This window comes from Pipistrellus kuhlii, unplaced genomic scaffold (genome assembly GCF_014108245.1).
Source record: "Pipistrellus kuhlii isolate mPipKuh1 unplaced genomic scaffold, mPipKuh1.p scaffold_m20_p_8, whole genome shotgun sequence".
Classification (NCBI taxonomy): domain Eukaryota; kingdom Metazoa; phylum Chordata; class Mammalia; order Chiroptera; family Vespertilionidae; genus Pipistrellus; species Pipistrellus kuhlii.
Genome location: NW_023425584.1, coordinates 49,954,901 through 49,974,073, shown reverse-complemented (window position 1 = coordinate 49,974,073; position 19,173 = coordinate 49,954,901). Strand labels below are relative to the sequence as shown.

At 38.9% G+C, this 19,173-nt stretch overlaps 1 protein-coding gene across 6 annotated transcripts in view; it reads left to right on the top strand.

The window, feature by feature from the left end:
* The window catches only part of LRBA (LPS responsive beige-like anchor protein), a 518,726-nt gene that overhangs the window by 456,820 nt on the left and 42,733 nt on the right, over positions 1–19,173 (top strand). For all 6 annotated transcript variants that reach the window (XM_036424850.2, XM_036424848.2, XM_036424851.2 and 3 more), the window contains one exon: positions 16,101–16,190. In XM_036424850.2, coding sequence (XP_036280743.1) covers positions 16,101–16,190 — 90 coding nt within the window. The remainder of the gene's footprint in view (positions 1–16,100; positions 16,191–19,173) is intronic.

The following is a 19,173-nucleotide window of genomic DNA, read 5'->3' as shown; positions in this document are numbered from 1 at the left end:
AAACCCCACATACATGTCTAACAGTAGAGAACTGGTTTAATAAATACTGGTAAATCCATACAGTGGAATGATATATGTATTACCAGAAATATTGCTCTATAGGTCTGCATGTATTGCCATGGAATTATATTTTGCCATAGTACAGTGAAAAACAGATTATATTATGAAATATGAGACACAAATTTTACATGTGCATATGCATATTGTCGCGTAGCCAAAGATGGTCACTATCTTCAGTTAGTGAGACCATGGGATTGTGTCATTTGCTACTTTTCTGTTTAGCTATAAAATCAAGAAGTAAAAGCCAACCCCCAACTCTTTTTCTTTCTTGAGGGGAAAAGTCTCTGCTTAAAAATGTGAACCTGTGATGTACGTTAACACGAGGATAAGGATTCTGACTGCTTTTGCTGTTTGGAGGTCTTTTTTATTATTTTCTGGGTTTTGGCCATATTTGCTGTTGCTAGGATAGTGACTTTGTATAACGATCTTTATGTGAGTATCTCCAATCTCTTATTTCCTATTTTACTCACTGAGTTATTATTTTTGTCATACTTTTTAGCTATTTGAGTTAATTTCTTCATTTTTCCCGTCATATTTGAAGATCAGTCAGATCACTTCTACTGTTAGGGAAAATATCTTAGATATGTCATATTAATTGTAGTTCTTGTTATTTTTTTCTAAAAGCAAGAAGCTTTTGACCTAAGATTTGTGAATTCTGTACCTTAGGGTTACTACTCAGTGGTGTGTGTGTGGGTGTGTGTATTTGTATCTGTGTGTAATTAAATCCTAACTAATAAAATAGTAATATGCAAATTGACCATCACTCCAACACACAAGATGGCTGTCCCCATGTGGTCAAAGATGGATGCCCCCATGTGGACACAAGATGGCCACCGCAAGGTGGGCCAGCAGGGGAAAGCATTTAGGGGTGACCAGGCCTGCAGGGGAGGGCAGTTAGGGGCAATCAAGCTGGCAGGGAAGCATCAATCAGGCTGGCAGGAGAGTGGTTAGGCATCAATCAGGCTGGAAGGCAGAAGCAGTTAGGTGCAGTCAGGAAGGTAGGCAGGTGAGCAGTTGGGAGCCTGCAGTCCTGGATTGTGAGATGGATGTCCTTCGAGGGGTCCCAGACTGGAGAGAGTGCAGGCTCAGCTGTGGAACACACCCACCCCCTCTGGCCCATATACAAATTTCATGCACTGGGCCTCTAGTAGTTATATAAAGGGCTTGAAGAACTCATTTATCAAGGTAATACATGTTAACTATATAAAATTCAAACAATATGAAAGTAAAAGTGGAAAGGCCTCACCCCCAAATTTGGACTTTGTTAACTAATGCCTGCGTCATATGCTGATATCAGCTATGACAGTTCCTGCATCATGTGGTTTGATAGGTACCAAAGAAGCCTCTGCCGCAGAATACGTCGCATTTACTAATGCTTAAAATTCTATCATCAGAGATCATTTATTTGCTTACAAATCTTGTGTGTGTGTGTGTGTGTGTGTTTAAACAACCCTTTCCCATCATGCAGCTGTCTGTGCATAGGATTTGGTAAAATAGGTTTTGACAAGAGAGAAAGTAGAGGCAGAGCGCCAGGTCTGAGCAGCCATTGTATAAGGGATCCACGAGCAGAGCCTGAGGTGAGTCAGGGTGCAAGGTGGGGGGCGGGGGGGGGGGGCTGTTCAAAGGCTGCTGACACAGTGCAGATAGGTGTTGCTCAGGAGCAACATTAATATAAACAATATTGTCTATGGTGTTTTATCATGTCCCTTGCTGTAAGTCCTTTCTACATTTTCTCTGAAAGTGTCATTTTCTCTCTTACTTTTCAAACAAATACAATGTTTATGTGAGTTCAGAAATTAAAAACATTAATTTCCTTTGTACAATGGAACTCAGCTCTGCTTTACATAGATGGGCAGGGAAGGGGGGCAGGAGAGCCATGATGTTGCTCCATTTAAAGGATTATATGCAATGTGTCTCACCATGGAAGTCAGACCTGAAATTTCTCTCTGAGTTGTGTTTAGTGTCAGGGGCTGGTTTTCTCTCTTCTAAATTTATCCTTCCAAATGCTGTTTGAGCAACACATAATCACTCTGAGAAGGTCTGTTTTCCAAGAGCAGCAGCAGCAGTGTTTAAGTTTACATGACCTCAGCTTCATGACAGCAGTAGCAAATCAGATATCTTATCCAAGGAAAAGCATTTTTGGCTTAGAATTCAATCACTCTCATGGTGGGAGTCAACAGCTTATTTCAGCTCTAACGCTGTTGCAGAAGACTGGCTGCAGTGAATCTTTCAGAAAGCATAAACACAATTGGTATTTATAGCATTGTTAACATTTGTTAAATAGTTAGGGGAATGGTCTGCCAGCCCAGTTCAAGCAGGTGGGACAGGAGATTTTTTTTTTTTGTGACTACAGGGGGATTTAAGAGAAGGACAATAAGACAACATGATTGTAATGGTTATAGTAACAGAGTAAATTAGAAGTATTGAGTGCAGTAAGTTAAGATTTATGCAGCCACAATTCAGTGTTACAGACATAATGCTGCAACATCTCTGGCCACAGAAGTATGTTACCCAGATGGCATATTTGACACAGTGCAGGGCAGGAACTGTATGATGAAAAGCCAAATAAACTGTAAGGATTAGTCAAGTTTTAATTGAAAACTACATAAAAAATACCTTGAAATTATGCCAGACTTTCTTGTATATCAAAACCACAATAATCAAAGTTTCCCTTAGTGAACCAAATGGACATCAGAGTTGTCAGTAAAGCTAATCTATGTTTTTTTGCTAGTTATTGTGTCTATTGCAGACTTCTTTGTTAAATAGTTCTGGCTGAATTGCGCATTTAAGGACATAGCAACAAAGTACTGATATTTTTATGATTTTATTTCACTATCAATAATCCAAGGAATCCTGAGCAATTCTGTTATGCTGATGATTTCTGTCATGAACCTCTGCTTCTTTTAGGCACCATATTTTATTTTACTTTATTTTATTAAAATTACAGTTATAATGGTTTCAGTGCTGATTATTTTTAAAACTCTTAATTACATGTATTGGGGTGACATTAGTTAATAAGATTATATAGAATTCAAGTGTATGATTTTATGTTACATCATTTTATTTTTATTTATTTTTTTAATGTTTTCATTGATTTCAGAAAGGAAGAGAGAGGGAGAGAGAGAGAGAGAAACATCAACGATGAGAGAGAATCACTGATCGGCTGTCTCTTGCACTAGTAATAGAGCCCACAACCCGGGCATGTACCCTAAAAGGGAATCCAACCGGCCCGTAGGTTGATGCTCAACCATTAAGCCCCTCTGGGTGGGCTTTGATACATCATTTTAAGTCAAGAGTGAGAAAAGAAGTTTCAAATCAAGTGATTGAATTTTGTTCTCTAAATTTTAAACTAAATTCAAGCTTATAAAAAGGTTAAGATGATGAAAAAATTTCATAGACTGGAAAAATCTACATAAGATTGTATGTGTGAAAGTTTTCTAAATGTTCAGAATAACAACTTTTTCTTTTATTTCTACCAAATAATATATTTCCACTTAAGTATAATCACTACTTTTACTTTTCGTTATCAGTGTAAAGCAGCAACTGACATTCTATTTGTGAACCATTTGTGTCAAGTAAAAATTTTTTAAATATTAGTCTCATTAAACTACTAGAGGCCCAATGCATGACATTCATGCATGGGGTGGGGTCCCCTCAGCCCAGACTGCATCCTCTCCAATCCTGGACCCCTCGGGGGATGTTCTACTGCTAGTTTAGGCCCGGTCCCTGAGATCGGGCCTGAACTGGCAGTCAGACATCCCTCTCACAATCCTGGACCACTGGCTCCTAATCACTCACCTGCCTGCCGGCCTGGTCAACCCTAACTGCCCCTCCCTGTCAGCCTTATTGCCCCCAACTGCACCCCCTTACCCACCGGCCTGCTCTCCCCTAATTCTCCCCGCCCCCCCCCCCCCCGCGCCCTCCCCCTTACTGGCCTGTTCAACTCTTACTACCCCATTCCTGTTGGCCTGGTCATCCCCAACTGCCTCCCCCTGCTGGGCTCGTTGCCCTTCACAGCTCCCCCGCTGGCCTGGTCGCCACACCATGCAGCCTGCTGTTCAGTCATTTGGTTGTCCCTCAGTAACCCCCCCTGATGGTCTGGTTGCTCCACACAGCCTGCTTGTTCAGTCGTTTGGTCGTCCCTAACTATCCTCCCTGCCAGCCTGATTGTAGGCAGCCAGCTTGTGAGGGTGTGAGTGTCAATTTGCATATTACCTCTTTATTATATAGGATGCATTGAGATAATAACAGTAAATTTGTTCTTACCTCTTTCTGTTCCTGCCAGTACTGTAACTGAAGTAAGTGTGTGTGTGTGTGTGTGTGTGTGTGTGTGTGTGTGTGTGTTGCATTTCACATTTTAAGTTACTTAAAAGCAGTCTGACTTCTCACAGTATAAACCTCATTTCAGTGTTTTCCTGTAGTGGATGCTTACAAATACTATTGAGAAAATAGACTAAATGATATTGTACTTACCAAATGAATGACCAAATAACTGCTTCTTTCTGTGACATAGTTTAACCATATTTTTCTGGTTTTACGAAACAATTTAAACTGTTAAATGCAGAAAATTAATTCCCCTGATTTTTTCTTTAAGAAATTTCCACTGTGTTTCACTGTGTTTGCCTCTTAACATTGGAAAGTCCTTTGAAGCGGCATTCCACTTATTTTTCTAGGCAGGCGGCTTTATCTACTTGTTTCCAGTAGCTGGAGATGGAGGTGTTTTGAATGAGCACATCAATGTTCTAGACAGAGATACTGTTTGAAATTATCCATGAGCACAGTGCCGCTGAACATTATTGAGTGACATTTGTTTCTGTTGGTTATGTCTGCTCTGACTAGCTGGTTTATTTCAGATTGGCAGCTGGGATTATGCTGCAGTGGATGGACAGCTACAAGAAGTGGAGATTGTAGTGAGGTTGGGCGAGGCTTCAATTTAATGTGCCTGGAATGTATAGGCTCAGTTAAAGGCACTAATGGGAAATCCATGTATATTTTCAAAACTTATAATTAATTAGTTTTACCTTAGTGACTTCCATAATACTATTGAGTAGATGTGTAATTAAAAATACTCCTTTTCCACCTAATTTTTTCTTTCTCTTGAATTCTTATCATCACTGCATTCTTATTTTTTAAATGTTTTACAATATTTAGCAAGCTATTCTTTCTCTTTGCTCTTTATGTACTCAATACCATCGTGACATTTTATGTTTCCAGATACCCGTTTCATTGTAAAAAGCATATACTTATAAAATGTATATACCTTTCTAAATATTTAATTTATACTGAATGATGGTAAACTATTGCTAAAACTAGTGGCTCCTTGAAATCTGATAAAAAATAAATTAGGAAATGAACTAAAAATAAAATTAACTTTATAGCAAGGTCTGCTGATTTCATAGTTACAGCCAGTTTATCAAATAGAGTTGTTCTTAGATGCTTAAAAAGTTCTTCTGGCTACACTGTGAATGAGAAAATTAAATCTCATAAAACTCTATCCGATGTTGACAGATTTTTCTTTAGATTATTATAATTTTTTAGTTTTAGAATTTTTTTCAAAATAAAAAGGCTTTGTTATTTTTTATTTTTGTTATTCTTTATTTTTTGGCTTCTCACACATGCTTTCTGTGAGAAGCCAAACCTCATCAGGAATAACAGCTGATAATATAGTTTGGTACATTCTCTTCCAGGTTTTATATGTGTGTATCAATGTATGCATAAAGATTTCTTGGTAAACCGAGTGTTTCTAGTTTCTCTTTTTTAATTTTTAATTTCATGTGAACACACATAACGTATGTAAGTATATGTGTGTTTATATTTTTAAATTTAAGTTTTTACCTGAGATCACATCCAAATTTTTTAAACTTAAACTTCTCCTAATGCCACTTCTTCAAAATAGACTTGCCCAGGCCTTGGTATTTTGTGGAAGAGCCACACTCAAGAGGCCAAAGAGCCACATGTGGCTCTTGAGCTGCAGTTTGCTGACCACTGCCATAGGTTAAGGAGCTTTTCTCTAATTTTTACTGTTATAGGATGCTGTAATATTTTAAAATATTTTTTGCATTCATCTAATTCTTTCCTTAAGAGAATTTATAGAATTGGAATCAATAGTTCAATCTTTATTTGAAAACATAAAACTAATTATTGTTTTTCTCTAAGTCTAATTTCTCAAAATTAAAGAAAAAGTCTTTCAAGTCTGAATTTACATAGATTTCTCTTTCATTTAACTTATTTCTTCACCATAGCCCTTTTCTCTATGGATTATTTTGTATATTTTGCTGATTAAATATCATCTGGTCTATATTTTGAACATTTATCTGGTTGAATTTTAAATATTTCCACGTGCTACTATAGCCATGACATTTTTTTTTTTTTTTTTGGATAGGCTATTTCCTTTGTTTTAAAAGTTTGAATTTTATGTATTTTTTATTTCTAGGGCACTTTGAATATTTGCATTTCAATATTAAAAGATCCCTTTTTAAAAATTTGAATTAGGCTTTTATGCTATTTTAAAATTTTTAATGCCTTTGATGCTCTGGCTACTAAAAGGTACCTTTGTATTTCTTTCCTAGTTTAGGTGTTAGTCTGCACAACTCCAACATGGAACGACTAAGCAGTCATTGAAGTGGTGCACTTTTAAATTTGATATCAGAGCTAGATGTCATTGTGGCTCCAAAGGGCCCAGCGCTGGTCACCTAGAACATTGATCAGTAAAACTCTGAGTGGAATATCCAACAGGCTGTTCTCCAGTTTAAGTTCAAATGTGGTTGGACAAGAGGAATATTGGCATAAGTGAGCATGATATGTAACACAATGTGATGAAATCACTGGTAGTCTTCATGTGACTTAAAATATAGAAATTCGAGTTGACTCTGAAATACAAGTATGAAGTCTTGTTTGAAATTTTAAACATTTAAACATTTCTTGATAACGGGTTTCTCTAGAATCTTAAGACAGCTTTCTAGAATTTTTTTGGTAATGTCAGAAAATTTTAATATATTAACAAATGGCATGTTTTTTTTCTTAATATATATTTTTACTCTATCTCAATTTTATAGTGCTTTTAGATATAAATATGTAGGGGATAAAATTCATTTTCAGAATTATGTGCTTTAAAAAGGCAGCGTGCATGTGTGTTTATTTTAACTGTGTCCATATGTTTGTAATTTCTTCCCCAAATCCATAAAATTTTACAACTTTATTGTTGGTTAGTAAGTGTTGTATTGAGTAAAATTATTTCCTTCTTCAGATTAAAAAGACTAGTTCAGAGAGACTAAAATAGTCGTTATTAAATTGAAGCCAAATACTGCATTGTCACTAAGCCAAGTCTGCTTTCCTTGACCTTTATTTCTTTTCTTTATCTTTCTTCCTTTCAGTGAATCTAATGTGTGTATCTGTATTCTCTCTCAGATGTACTATCTCTTTCTCTATATATAGCCATAAAATCATGCAAGTATGCAATAGTTGGCACAGAAAACAATAGAATACACAACCTGTTGAAAATCTTTTCATAATATTTCCACTTGGAAATCCATTAATAAATTCTCTAGGTAATATTTGAGATGCTGTTTATAAAATATAAATAATGTGGTTTTACTAAAATGTCTCGAGGTATTTGCATAGTCTTTTTTATTACTATGTATTTCAACATCTGGAATGCTGCCTGCTGAATTCAGGTTTTATTATAGAAAGTAGTAACAGGCTATTTACAGAAATAATTGGGAACTGATAAATAAGAATGTTACATAATAAAGGAAGCTTTTTAGTAGAAATGTTTAATAGAATGTTTTATTCAATGGTGGACTGCTCTATAATGGTGGTAGAAGTATATTTCTTAGCTCTTCCCACTGAATTATGTTGACTTAGATGGCCATTCATTCATTAAGTGAATTGAGCATCTCCTATACATTAAGCCCCCAGAAGCACAGAAATATGTGGCAGTCTCTGGTCTCAAGGAGATTTCCAGTGTAATTGATAAGACAGAAACAAAACCAGTATTTAGAACGTTAGTATGCACATTGGGAGGGACAGCAACAGTTTGGATGAGAATGGGAAAGAGATTTCCCAAAGAATGAGAAAGGGGCAACCACACAGGGAATAGGAAAAGAAAACAATATATACAAATGCCGAATGACACATTGCCTCTCACATTATAGAGTATGAGAAGACAGTGGCAGGAGAATGAGACTGGGAACACAGAGAGGAGCTAAGTTCTACTATTACTCATCTTCATGGAGAAGTTGGTAACATCTGTTAAATGTTTGCTTAACCCCAGCCAGCCACTGTGTTTAAAGTATTTTATGTGTATGCTATAATAATATCAGGCATGTACTGATAGCTTACAATGTGTCAAGAACTGTTGTCTTATATTAACTCATTTAATCTTCACAACAACCCAATAAAATACCCACTATTATCACCATTTTTAGATGAGAAAACTAAGGCATAGGAGGTTGAGTGAATTGTCTAAAGCCACTTGGCTAATGTGTGAGAGCTAAGATTTGAACTGAGGGGTTCTGATTCCAGGTGCCACCCAGGATAAGGAATTTGGATGGAAAGATTTTTACTAGAGAAGTTACATAATCAAATTTCCAACTTTAAGTTTGAACATCTCCTTGCAAGTCTAGTTGTGTTTAACCCCCACCAAAGAAAGATGAGGCTACTGGCTAATGTTTATAACTTTTGGTCATTGTAGAATATTTGTTCTCAGTGTAGATTTGCAGTAGAGGTAAAAAAATAAAATAAAATAAACTGCTTAAAGGCAGGAAAACTCTCTTATTTTTCAAATGGCCTAGACCAGTGGTTGGCACATTCATTAGTCAACAGAGCCAAATATCAACAGTACAACAATTGAAATTTCTTTTGAGAACCAAATTTTTTAAACTTAAACTTCTTCTAACGCCACTTCTTTAAAATAGGCTCGCTCAGGCCGTGGTATTTTGTGGAAGAGCCACACTCAAGGGGCCAAAGAGCCGCATGTGTCTCGAGAGCCACAGTTTGCTGACCACTCGCCTACACTGACCTCCTTTATGATGACTAAAGGCTAAATGTGTTAATAATTATTGAAGTTAATTGGGATTCATCATCCTCTCTCATTGCAAATTTAAATGTTTAAAAGATAACACCTGGCATTAAAACTCTCTAGGCCACATGTGTCAAACACAAGGCCCGCGGGCCAAATCCGTCCCGCCAGGCCTTGCAATGTGGCCCACACCGCGCTGTCATCACTGCACTCCGCTGCGTTTCCATCACAATGACAGTTTATGACTGTTCAGTAAACCATTCGGCCCGCGATTTAGGCTGGATTTTAGATTTTGGCCCCTTCTCTGATTGAGTTCGACACCCCTACTCTAGGCAGAGGAAAATTCATTCAAAAACAGTTTAGGCATTTGGTAGTGTTCATGTGGCTTCTCTATTAACATCCCACTTCCTAAACCTCACACCTGTGTGTTTTCTGTGATTTCTAAACCTCCCTTTGAAATTTTCTATTGCTCTATGCAAGGGCTAAAGCAAAAAAGAGAAGAGAGAGTGATAGGCCAAGTTACTTGAGGGGCTTTTTTCAATCGCACATTTCCCCCAGGATTTCTGACTTGGCCTCACTGCTTTGGTGAGACACTGGAGTGTTGTCACGTCCCTCGGGTGTGTGAGCTGAAGAAATGAGAAACGCCGCCTTCAGTGACACCTTTTGGAGCCTCCCTGAAAGGCTCTTTTGGTCTCTTGGTAATAGTAGCTGTCAGCCTTTGCATAACACATTCCATCTTCCCCTGCACGCCTGTTTTCCCCTCAAGAACTGTGCTCATCTCTCCAGCTCCATTTTATCCCAGCACAACCCTAGGTGAGGCTGAGAGTCTGGGTGAACCTTCTTTATAGGAGACACTTGGTAAACGTTTTTTGTTGAGTGAATACTAGGTGTAAGGTACTGTTCTATCAGCTGCACAACTCTACAATATGTTATTCTAACCCTTATGTCTAGTTGTAGAGACAGACTAGTAATCTATTAAAAGTTAACTTTACAACGAAATCCAAATCAAGTGTGTAATTGGCAGTGTGAACAAGCTGTAAGATTGGGAAATGTTCACCAACAAGGTGAACAGGGTCTCCTAGAGATGGGTGGGTCTTAGCAAGTTAAAGATGAGGGCGGCCATTGTAGGAAGGGCAGTGGTATGAGAAATGACAGAAGGTAGGCATGGCTGGTTATATTTGTGGGAGAAAATGATCCTCACTGAAAAGGAACATTGAAAGAAAGTTGGATAAAGGAATGAACATTGGAGAGGTAGGAAGACCATAGTCTCAATACCTGAAATTATAAGGAACCTGGATTCAGAAAGGAGTGATGAATATGAGAACTTTTCTAAAAGAAGTGATTCAGGGTGACTGATTATATATGAAAGAAAGAGGTAACATTTTTAAATGGCAGTAAGTTTTTGAGCATTAAAAAATGAAAAGAGGAGTCTTACCCTTGACTAGGGAATGCTGAAATAACAGTAATTTTTCCAGATTTTAGATACGTTAATTTCAGGTGTGCTGAGACACACATGAGTATACGTAGACGGGCATCAGGCAAATGTAAGTGGACTCATCATAGAAATCAATGGTCCTCTGGTTTTATATTTGGAAATCATCCAAATCGCAGTATGGTTTGAAGTTATGACAATAGAAAAGTTTCCAGGACAGAAAGTTTAAATTGCAAAAATGAGAGCACTAAAAAAGAGAACTCACAGTAATGCGTTCATTTATGCCTGAGAAAGAGTAGAAGTCAGAAAAAGACAGAGTATAAACGTGGAATAAAGGGGAGCCAGGCTAGTATAAGGGCATGGAAGCCCCAGAAAAAAAAGAGTGTGGACTGGGGGTGATCAGCATTGGAAACTGCTTCAGAGATCAAAGTGAATAAAAAATGGCAGGTAAGTCTTAGAAGCAATGAGACAGATCTAGAATTATCATTTGATGATATAAAGTGTGACTATAATTATTTTGGTTATAGCCATTGCCTTACAATCTTATTCCATATTTCAACATTTGAAAAAGCTCTTTCTATTGTATTCTTATTACCAACAATTCAAAGGTTAGTCAAGAAATAAAGCATTTGGGTCTAAGAATTCTATAATCTTTTTAGTTGCCTTGAGGACTTGGAAAGAGAATTATTTTTTACCTATGTTGGATAATATAACTTGTATTCTGTTATGGAGACAGAATAATGAGGCCTCTATATTACATGACCTGAAAAAAGTCTTAAGCCCTGGCCAGGTAGCTTAGTTTCTTAAAGCACATACAAGAATCAAGCAAAAAATGTGTAAATAAGGGAACAACAATTCTATCTTTTTCTCTATCTTTCTCTCTCCCACTGAAATTAAAAAAGAAAAAACTATTTTCCTCAAAGAGGTCTATAATGTGCAAATTATATTAAAACTAGAGGTCCAGTGCACAAAATTCATGCAAGGGGCTCGGCCCTCAGAGCCCCAGTTTCATCCGGAAGGTCGTCCAGACAGTTGTTCTGCTGTTCAGCCATCTTATCTAATTAGCATAATACGCTTTTATTATTATAGATGTTAAGACTTTTAAGTGTTTAAGAGAGGATTGGTATTTTTTAAAGTTTTCTCATCAGTATTTCTTTTATTTCAAAGCAGTGTTATGTAGTATTAAGACCAGTTACATTAAATATACATCTATAATCTACACTAATAAAAGAGAAAGATGCAAATTGACCGTACCTCTGCGACATCCACCAGCCAATCAGGATTGGCTATGCAAATTAACACAACAAAGGTGGCAGGTTAATTTGCATACGTAGCCACAGAGCAACCAGGCAGAGCAGGGGGCAGAGGGAGCTACAGGGGTGGCGCTCGGGCCATGAGCAAAGACTGTAAGCTCCTATCCCCAGCTCCACAAGTGAAGATTGCAGGTTTCCAGCAGCTGGGTGGGAACTTCCTCTGTGTCACCATGGCGACGTAGTGTATGTTCCTGCCCAGTGGTCAGGGGTGGGATAAGGAACTTGCAATCTTCGCTGGCATCGCTGCTTGGGCTGGCAGCGAAGACTGAAAGCTCCCAGACCCAGTACCATGAGTGAAGATGCGGTGGAAGTTCCCACCCCACAACCAGGGAGCTTGCCCTCTTCACTGGTGCCACTCGAACCAGCCGGATCGAAGACTCTGGCTGGAGCAAAGACCTGAGTCCTGGGTGCTGGAGGAAAACGGGTGCCAGAAACCAGGTGAAGGAAGGCCTATTCTCGCACAAATCTTTATACAATGATCCTCTAATAAAGGTTTATATGTAGTAATGTCAGTATTCTTAGTTTCTCTATAGTAGTTAGCATTGCTGACCACTCTGTCATTGGAACTCTCTTTGTCAGCTTCCATATCATCCTATCCTGCTCCTCTCTACCAATCCCTCCTCTCTGTCTCCTCCATATTGTACCATACACCTGAGTTTCCTAGGGTTCAGCTCTAGGTCCTTGTGTGAGTGTGTCTCTTGTATTTGCTTTCTGCAGCTTAACCTCTGGGTTTCTAACTGTGCTGCAAAGCCCTACTATTTCTCAGAATCATTTCTGAGCTGCTGAGGAAGCTTAATAAAGCTTCTCCCACCTTCTAAGTAGAACACAGCCTTATCTCTGTGTTTTTTATATATTGGAGGTTCATGTAAAATTTCATTAGAAAAAGTCATTGCTGCTGCTTCAAACAACACGTATATATTCACAGTGAGAGGAAAATACCAATGACTTAAATTTCTTTTGTACGAGTAACACCCAGCTCAATGCCCCCATCTCTCACCTCAGAGCCAGTCTTGGGCATTCCTTTTGCATTGCACATCTCGACCTGGAGAGATGGCTATCACTATCACTTCAGATTCCACTTCTGACATAAAATGAGCTGTCTTTCTCCTGCCAAATGTTCTCCCTAACAGAAATCTGTATTTCCATCCATTACTTTACCACTCTCTCAAATATGCAAGTTCAAAAGAAAGCAATTACTTTCACCTTTTTTTCTTTTAGTCATTGTTCGAAATCATCAGTCTCCAGGACTTTTTGATTTTTCCTTGGGTCATGGTTTGCATATTCTTCTCTTTCTTCCAAATACCACAGCTCCCACCAGGATTAAGGCATATAATTCCTTATGTTTTAGAGTGCTCTCAGAACCACTAAAGAGATCTATCTCCGGGTATTTTAAAGCCTTGATCCAGATTTCAGTTTTCTGAAATAATGTGTTCATCATCATCATTATAAACTCCTGAAGTATTTATTCCTTCCCTAACCTAGCTGTGTTAAATGGGGATCACACTGAGCCCCACACCTAATAACCATATAGCATTTCATTTAGTGCTTTGTATGTGCTAGGTACTGTGCTAAGCACTTTATTATTTTATTTAATTTTCCAAATGATTTCTATGAGCTGGGAATTATTATGACCTCTGTTTTATAGCTGAGAAACAGGATTTGGCTACTTGTCCAAGGTCATACAGCTGGTAATTTGTAAAGTCAGGGTTAGCACTCTGAACCATCCGACAACATAGGCCAAGTGCAGAAACGGCCTGTTCCCCCTCTTTCTTATAGGGAACAGGTATTCGGGCTGTTGGGCAGGGACCACCAAGGCAGTGGTCAGGGAAAGGGCACTAGCTGTGCTAACTTATCTTACAGAAACACAAGGCTCACATTCATAAACTCAGCCCCAAAACCTACAGATCATAAAATAACAGTGCCCCAAGTTTCTTCTTTGTGACTACTTCTAGGCTTCACATTGCCTTTTTTTTTTTTTCTTCCTCAACCTCAAGACTCTCCTTGATTTTGGTCATAAATTGATTTTCCCCATCAAAAACAAAACAAACAAACAAACAAAAAAAAAACCTCGAGATTCAGTTCTGAAATGGTCCTAGCCTCTGTTCTTCACTTCCTCTTGGCCTCTTGTTTCTAAATTCTAGGCCCTTTCTTACCTCCCAGCCCTTGCCGAGCCACACTGCTCTACTGATTGTGTCCAAAAAACTCAGTGCACTGCAATAATGATGGTGATGATAACAGAGCTACCTTATTAATTCATTCATTAGATTGTAAGCTCATGTTTTTGTTTTGTGTTTTTTGGCTTTTTTGTTTGTGTTTGTTTGTTTGTTTGTTTGTTTGTTTTTGGTGCTTAGTCTTATCCCCAGGCCCAGCCATAGGCCCTTACAGATATGGAGACAGGATAGCTGAATGGTTGAGAGTACAAGATCTAGAATGAAGTTGCTTGGATGCCAGTTTTGAGCCTGCCACTTAATTACTGTGTGACCTTGGGCATGATATTTAAGTTGTTTGTGCATTATTTTCCTCCTCTATAATTACATCATACAGTTTAAAGATGAAATTATATGATTGTAAATCATTTAGAAAAGTTTCTGGTGAATAGTAAGTACTAAATAAAGATTCATTATTGTTGTGTTAGTAGTCCTCAATGAATATTTGTTGACGGCATAGTATTGAGCATCTAATCTGTACTAAGCAGTTTGCTGTATTTTTACATTTGTATCATTTAATTTGTAATATAACACTATGAAGTGGGCACTATGATTACCCACATTTTACAGGAGAGAAAATAGAAACTGAGAGAGATTAAATAACTTACCCCAGGTCACATCGCTTATAAGTGGTGTGCATTCAGGATTTGTACACAGTCTGTTTGACTTCAAAACCCAGGCTGCTCCACCATACCCCTCAGCTTTCACAGAGGTGCTTGCCGGTCCTTACTGCCCACACAAGTCACAGAGCATGCCTGAACTTCCTGAACTGAATACATCCAACTATTACTCAAACATCCAATTACACTTATCCAGTTACCTATATTAGGAAGACATTCTTCAGACATTGAGACCTGTCTGTGTACATAGTTGATGATCATTGAGTACACAAATGAGTGAATTGCTCATTGTTTCATACAAGTTCGTTGTAAAACGTTATTAGTGCTATTCTCATCAAATACAAAAAGGAAATTAATGCTGGATATTGATTATATTTTCTTGTTTATGATTTATTAATTTACTATAACCCTTCAGAGCATATAAAAATTGAAGACCTGTTTTCTTAAAGGTTAAAAAAATAACATGATGAACAGATATTCTCTTATCAATCTGGGATTTTCTTCATCCTGGAAGTTAAAAACAGTGACTGGGGAAGTGTAAAAATAGTCTTTATATATCTCTGCTTCCCACTTCCTCCCACATAGCATAGCATCTATTCAACCAGTTTATGGATCCAACAGTGAGGAAGATATATATGGCCCTTGCTCGCATGGGCCTTGTATTTCAGAGGGAAGAATCCAACATAAACAAGTAAATAAGTAATTACAGACAGTGGTGGCATCTGGCACTTCCTATTTTCCCTGCTGGGGGAGTCGTTGGTGATGGAAAGTGAGCATCTGTAGAGGTGTGCAGGAGAGCCTGGAGGGGAGTGCCTTGCACAGGGTGCATGCACACAGCTTTCGAGCAGGGCACACACATAACACACATGTTTAGTTTCTGGTTTAACCATCGCATGCTTGGATGCAACATATGGCTTTTACTTTGTTGCTTAGCCACCTAAGTTCAAAGAGACTGTCAACAACAATGCTCTTCCTATGGCAAAACTAATAGCATCAAGCCATTCTCACAGGTGCTCTGTTTCTTTCTTCCTCCTTTCCACTGTCCAGAATGAAATGGGGCCTAGAATCAAAGCCACAGTGGGTTTTCTCTATACCTGTAAAAGATTAGCTTTAGTCATCGGGGATGATGCAAGCAGCAAAAAAATGCAAGAAAACAGAAATGAAGCCAAGAAGGACAATTTCTGATTGTAATAGCTGGTTTCTGTTTCATATCACTGAGCGAGATGAGAAAGTTGTGCAGGATTTTGCAGGAATGGCTCCCACAGTACTACAGGATGACCTCACCCTCACTGCCCTTGCCAGGTGCTCAGCCCCACTGTGGAAACACAAGGCTGATTTTCAGCATGAAACAAGCCAGAAGTATGGAATGACATTTTCAGGTGACAGTTGTGGTTCTATTGCTTGTGATTAGCACCTCTTAACCCTCAAACTTGCCCATGCCTTTTTCAGGCTGTTGAAGCTCAAATCCGAAGCTTTGGACAGACGCCTTCTCAGCTACTCATAGAGCCCCATCCTCCCCGAAGTTCCGCCATGCAAGTGGTAAGTGGTGCTTTCACTCTCCTTGGTTCTCGCCTCTTTGAGACCACACTTGACATCCTTAATAGTCTTGCCTTGTACTTGAGATTCTCCCCCACGCCTGGGCCTGTTCTCATCCAATGCTTGTTAAACTGCTAACAACCAGCAAAGGATTTCGAGTGCCCTCCAGGAGTCTCTGGGAAAGCAGACGTTTCTCCAGTGCTCTGGTGTTTCATCCATTTGTGTTTTGTTACAGAATTTACAGGTTTATAACCATCACATATCCTCACTTAGAAAAAATTCCAGACATAGGAATGATTTGTTTTCTGGTTTGATCCTATGAGTTTCTAGATTAGTTTTGTTAATTATATTCTTTTTTTTTAATTTAATAAATCTTTATTGTTCAGATTATTACAATTGTTCCTCTTTTTTCCCCCATAGCTCCCCTCTACCTGGTTCCCACCCCACCCTCTGCCCTTATCCCCCTCCACTGTCCTCATCCATAGGTGTACGATTTTTGTCCAGTCTCTTCCCCCTTTCTCCCGCCCCCCCACACACACCCCTTTCTCTCCCAGGAATTGTCAATCCACTCCCTTTCTATGCTCCTGATTCTATTATATTCACCAGTTTATTCTAATCATTAGATTTTTTTATTCACTTGATAGATATGTATTTGTTGTTCATAATTTTTATCTTTATCTTTTTCTTCTTCCTCTTCTTAAAGAATGCCTTTTCAACATTTAATATAATACTGGTTTGGTGATGATGAACTTCTTTAGCTTTTTTTTTTTAATCTGTGAAGCTCTTTATCTGCCTTTCAATTCTGAATGATAGCTTTGCTGGGTAGAGTAATCTTGGTTGTAGGTTCTTGCTATTCTTGAATATTTCTTGCCACTCCTGTCTGGCCTACATAGTTTCTGTTGAGAAGTCAGCTGACAGTTGTATGGGTGTTCATTTGTAGGTAACTGTTTTTCTCTTGCTGCTTTTAATATTCTCTCTTTGTCTTCTGCTCTTGGCATTTTAATTATGATGTGTCTTGGTGTGGTCCTTTTTGGATTCCTTTTGTTTGGGGTTTGTATGCTTCCTGGATTTTTAAGTCTATTTCTATCACCAGGTGTGAGAAGTTTTCAATCATTATTTCTTCAAATAGGTTTTCAGTATCTTGTTCTTTTTCTTCTTCTGGCACCCCATAATTCTGATGTTGGTACACCTGAAGTTGTCCCAGAGGCTCCTTACAATATCTACATATTTTTGAATTCTTTTTTCTTTTTGCTTTCCTGGTTGAGTGTTTTTTGCTTTTTTGTATTTCAAATCTTTGACTTGATTCTTGTGATCCTCTAGTCTGCTATTAGATCCCTGTATAATATTTTTTATTTCAGTCAGTTTATGCTTAATTTCTAGTTGATCCTTTTTCATATCCTCGAGGGTCTCGCTAAATTTATTGGCCTTTTCTAGAAAATTCTTGAAAAACCTTATAACTGTGGTTTTGAACTCTATATCCAGTCATTTACTTTCCTCCATTTTTTTCATTTGTGACTTGTTTCTTTTTCTCCACATTTTGGCTGCTTCCCTGAGTTGAAAGAGTGGCTTTGTGTGCTAGGTATCCTATAGGGCCCAGTGGCTCAGCCTCCCCAGTTACCTGAGGTGGGGCATACCTTTGTGGGCTATGTGCACAGTCTTGTTGTAGTTAAGTCTTGATTGTTGTTGGTATTACTGGGAGGAATTGACCTCCAGGCCAATTGGATAAGCTGTGTCTATGCTGGGAGAACTTCTGTGCTAGAGACACCCTTATGAGACAAGACTTAAGCCTCTGTGCTCAGCTTGGATGGACGGAATCTTAGGGCAGAGCAGACAGCATTGGTTTCCTATCAGTCCTGCCCTAATAGGTCCCTGTGTCTCAGTGTCCCATGGTAATTGCTGCAAGCACCTCTGAGAGAAAGCCGCCCTCAAGTTCCACCCGCTGCCCAACAGTTCAGTTTCTTTTTGAATGAGTCTGGGTCCCCAGAGTCTAAACTGGAAATGGAGTTCAGTGCAGTTGGGAGCTTTTGTCTCCCTCTTGCTTGAGAAAGCCAGCTATGTATTCAGTTGCCCGCCCTCTCCACACACACACACCTCAGTACCTCTGCCTTCCGCAGTTCTCTGAGTCTCAGTGTGCTTTTCTCTTTCCTGACAGTTCATTTTCACCCCGTGTGAGTCTGTGTCCCCAGAGTCTCACCCAGAACTGGAATTCAGCTCATTCGGGAGCTTTTGTCCCTCCCCCTTGAGAAAGCCAGCCACGAACTCAGTTGCCAGTTTTCTCCGCACTCCTGTCTCAGTACCTCTGCCTCCTGCAGCTCCTCTGAGTCTCAGTGTGCTTTTCTCTTTCCTTCTAGTTGTAGAATTTCCACTCAGCCAGTCTTCCTGTGATTCTGAAAAATATCCGTTTTACCTTGTAGTTGTAGTTTTGAAATTGTTGTGCGAGGCAGCAGTTTAGGTGTTTAATTATGTTGCCATCTTGGTTTCTCCTCTGTTAATTGTATTCTTTATATCCCAATATGTTTTTCATTTTGGGGATTTTAAAATGAAATCCTAATATATAAGACATTGTTGCTGAGAGTCAGAGACTTGAGGGAAAAAAATGGATGGTTTGGTGTACCCAACCATCCAAAGCTTAGTGGTGTAAAACAGTGATCTGTATTTCTTATGATTCTGAGGCATTTCTTCTGCTCTGCTCCCTGGCCCCCTCACATACTTCTGGGGGCAGGCTGAGATGTCTGGGCCTCTCTTTTCATGGCGTCTTTTATCAGCAAGGTCATCTGGGAGGAGCAGGTTCCACAAGAACACTCCTTCCACACTTCTTGGAGCTCACTTTGGAGCTCGCACAGCATCATCTATGCCACGTTCTATTGGTCAGAGCAAGTTGGAGGTCAACCCAGAATCGGGAGCAGGGAAATGGACTCAGTCTGCAAAATATGTGCTCATTCTCCTTTTAGAGTTCCTGAAATTCCAGGGGTTACATTTTTCAGTG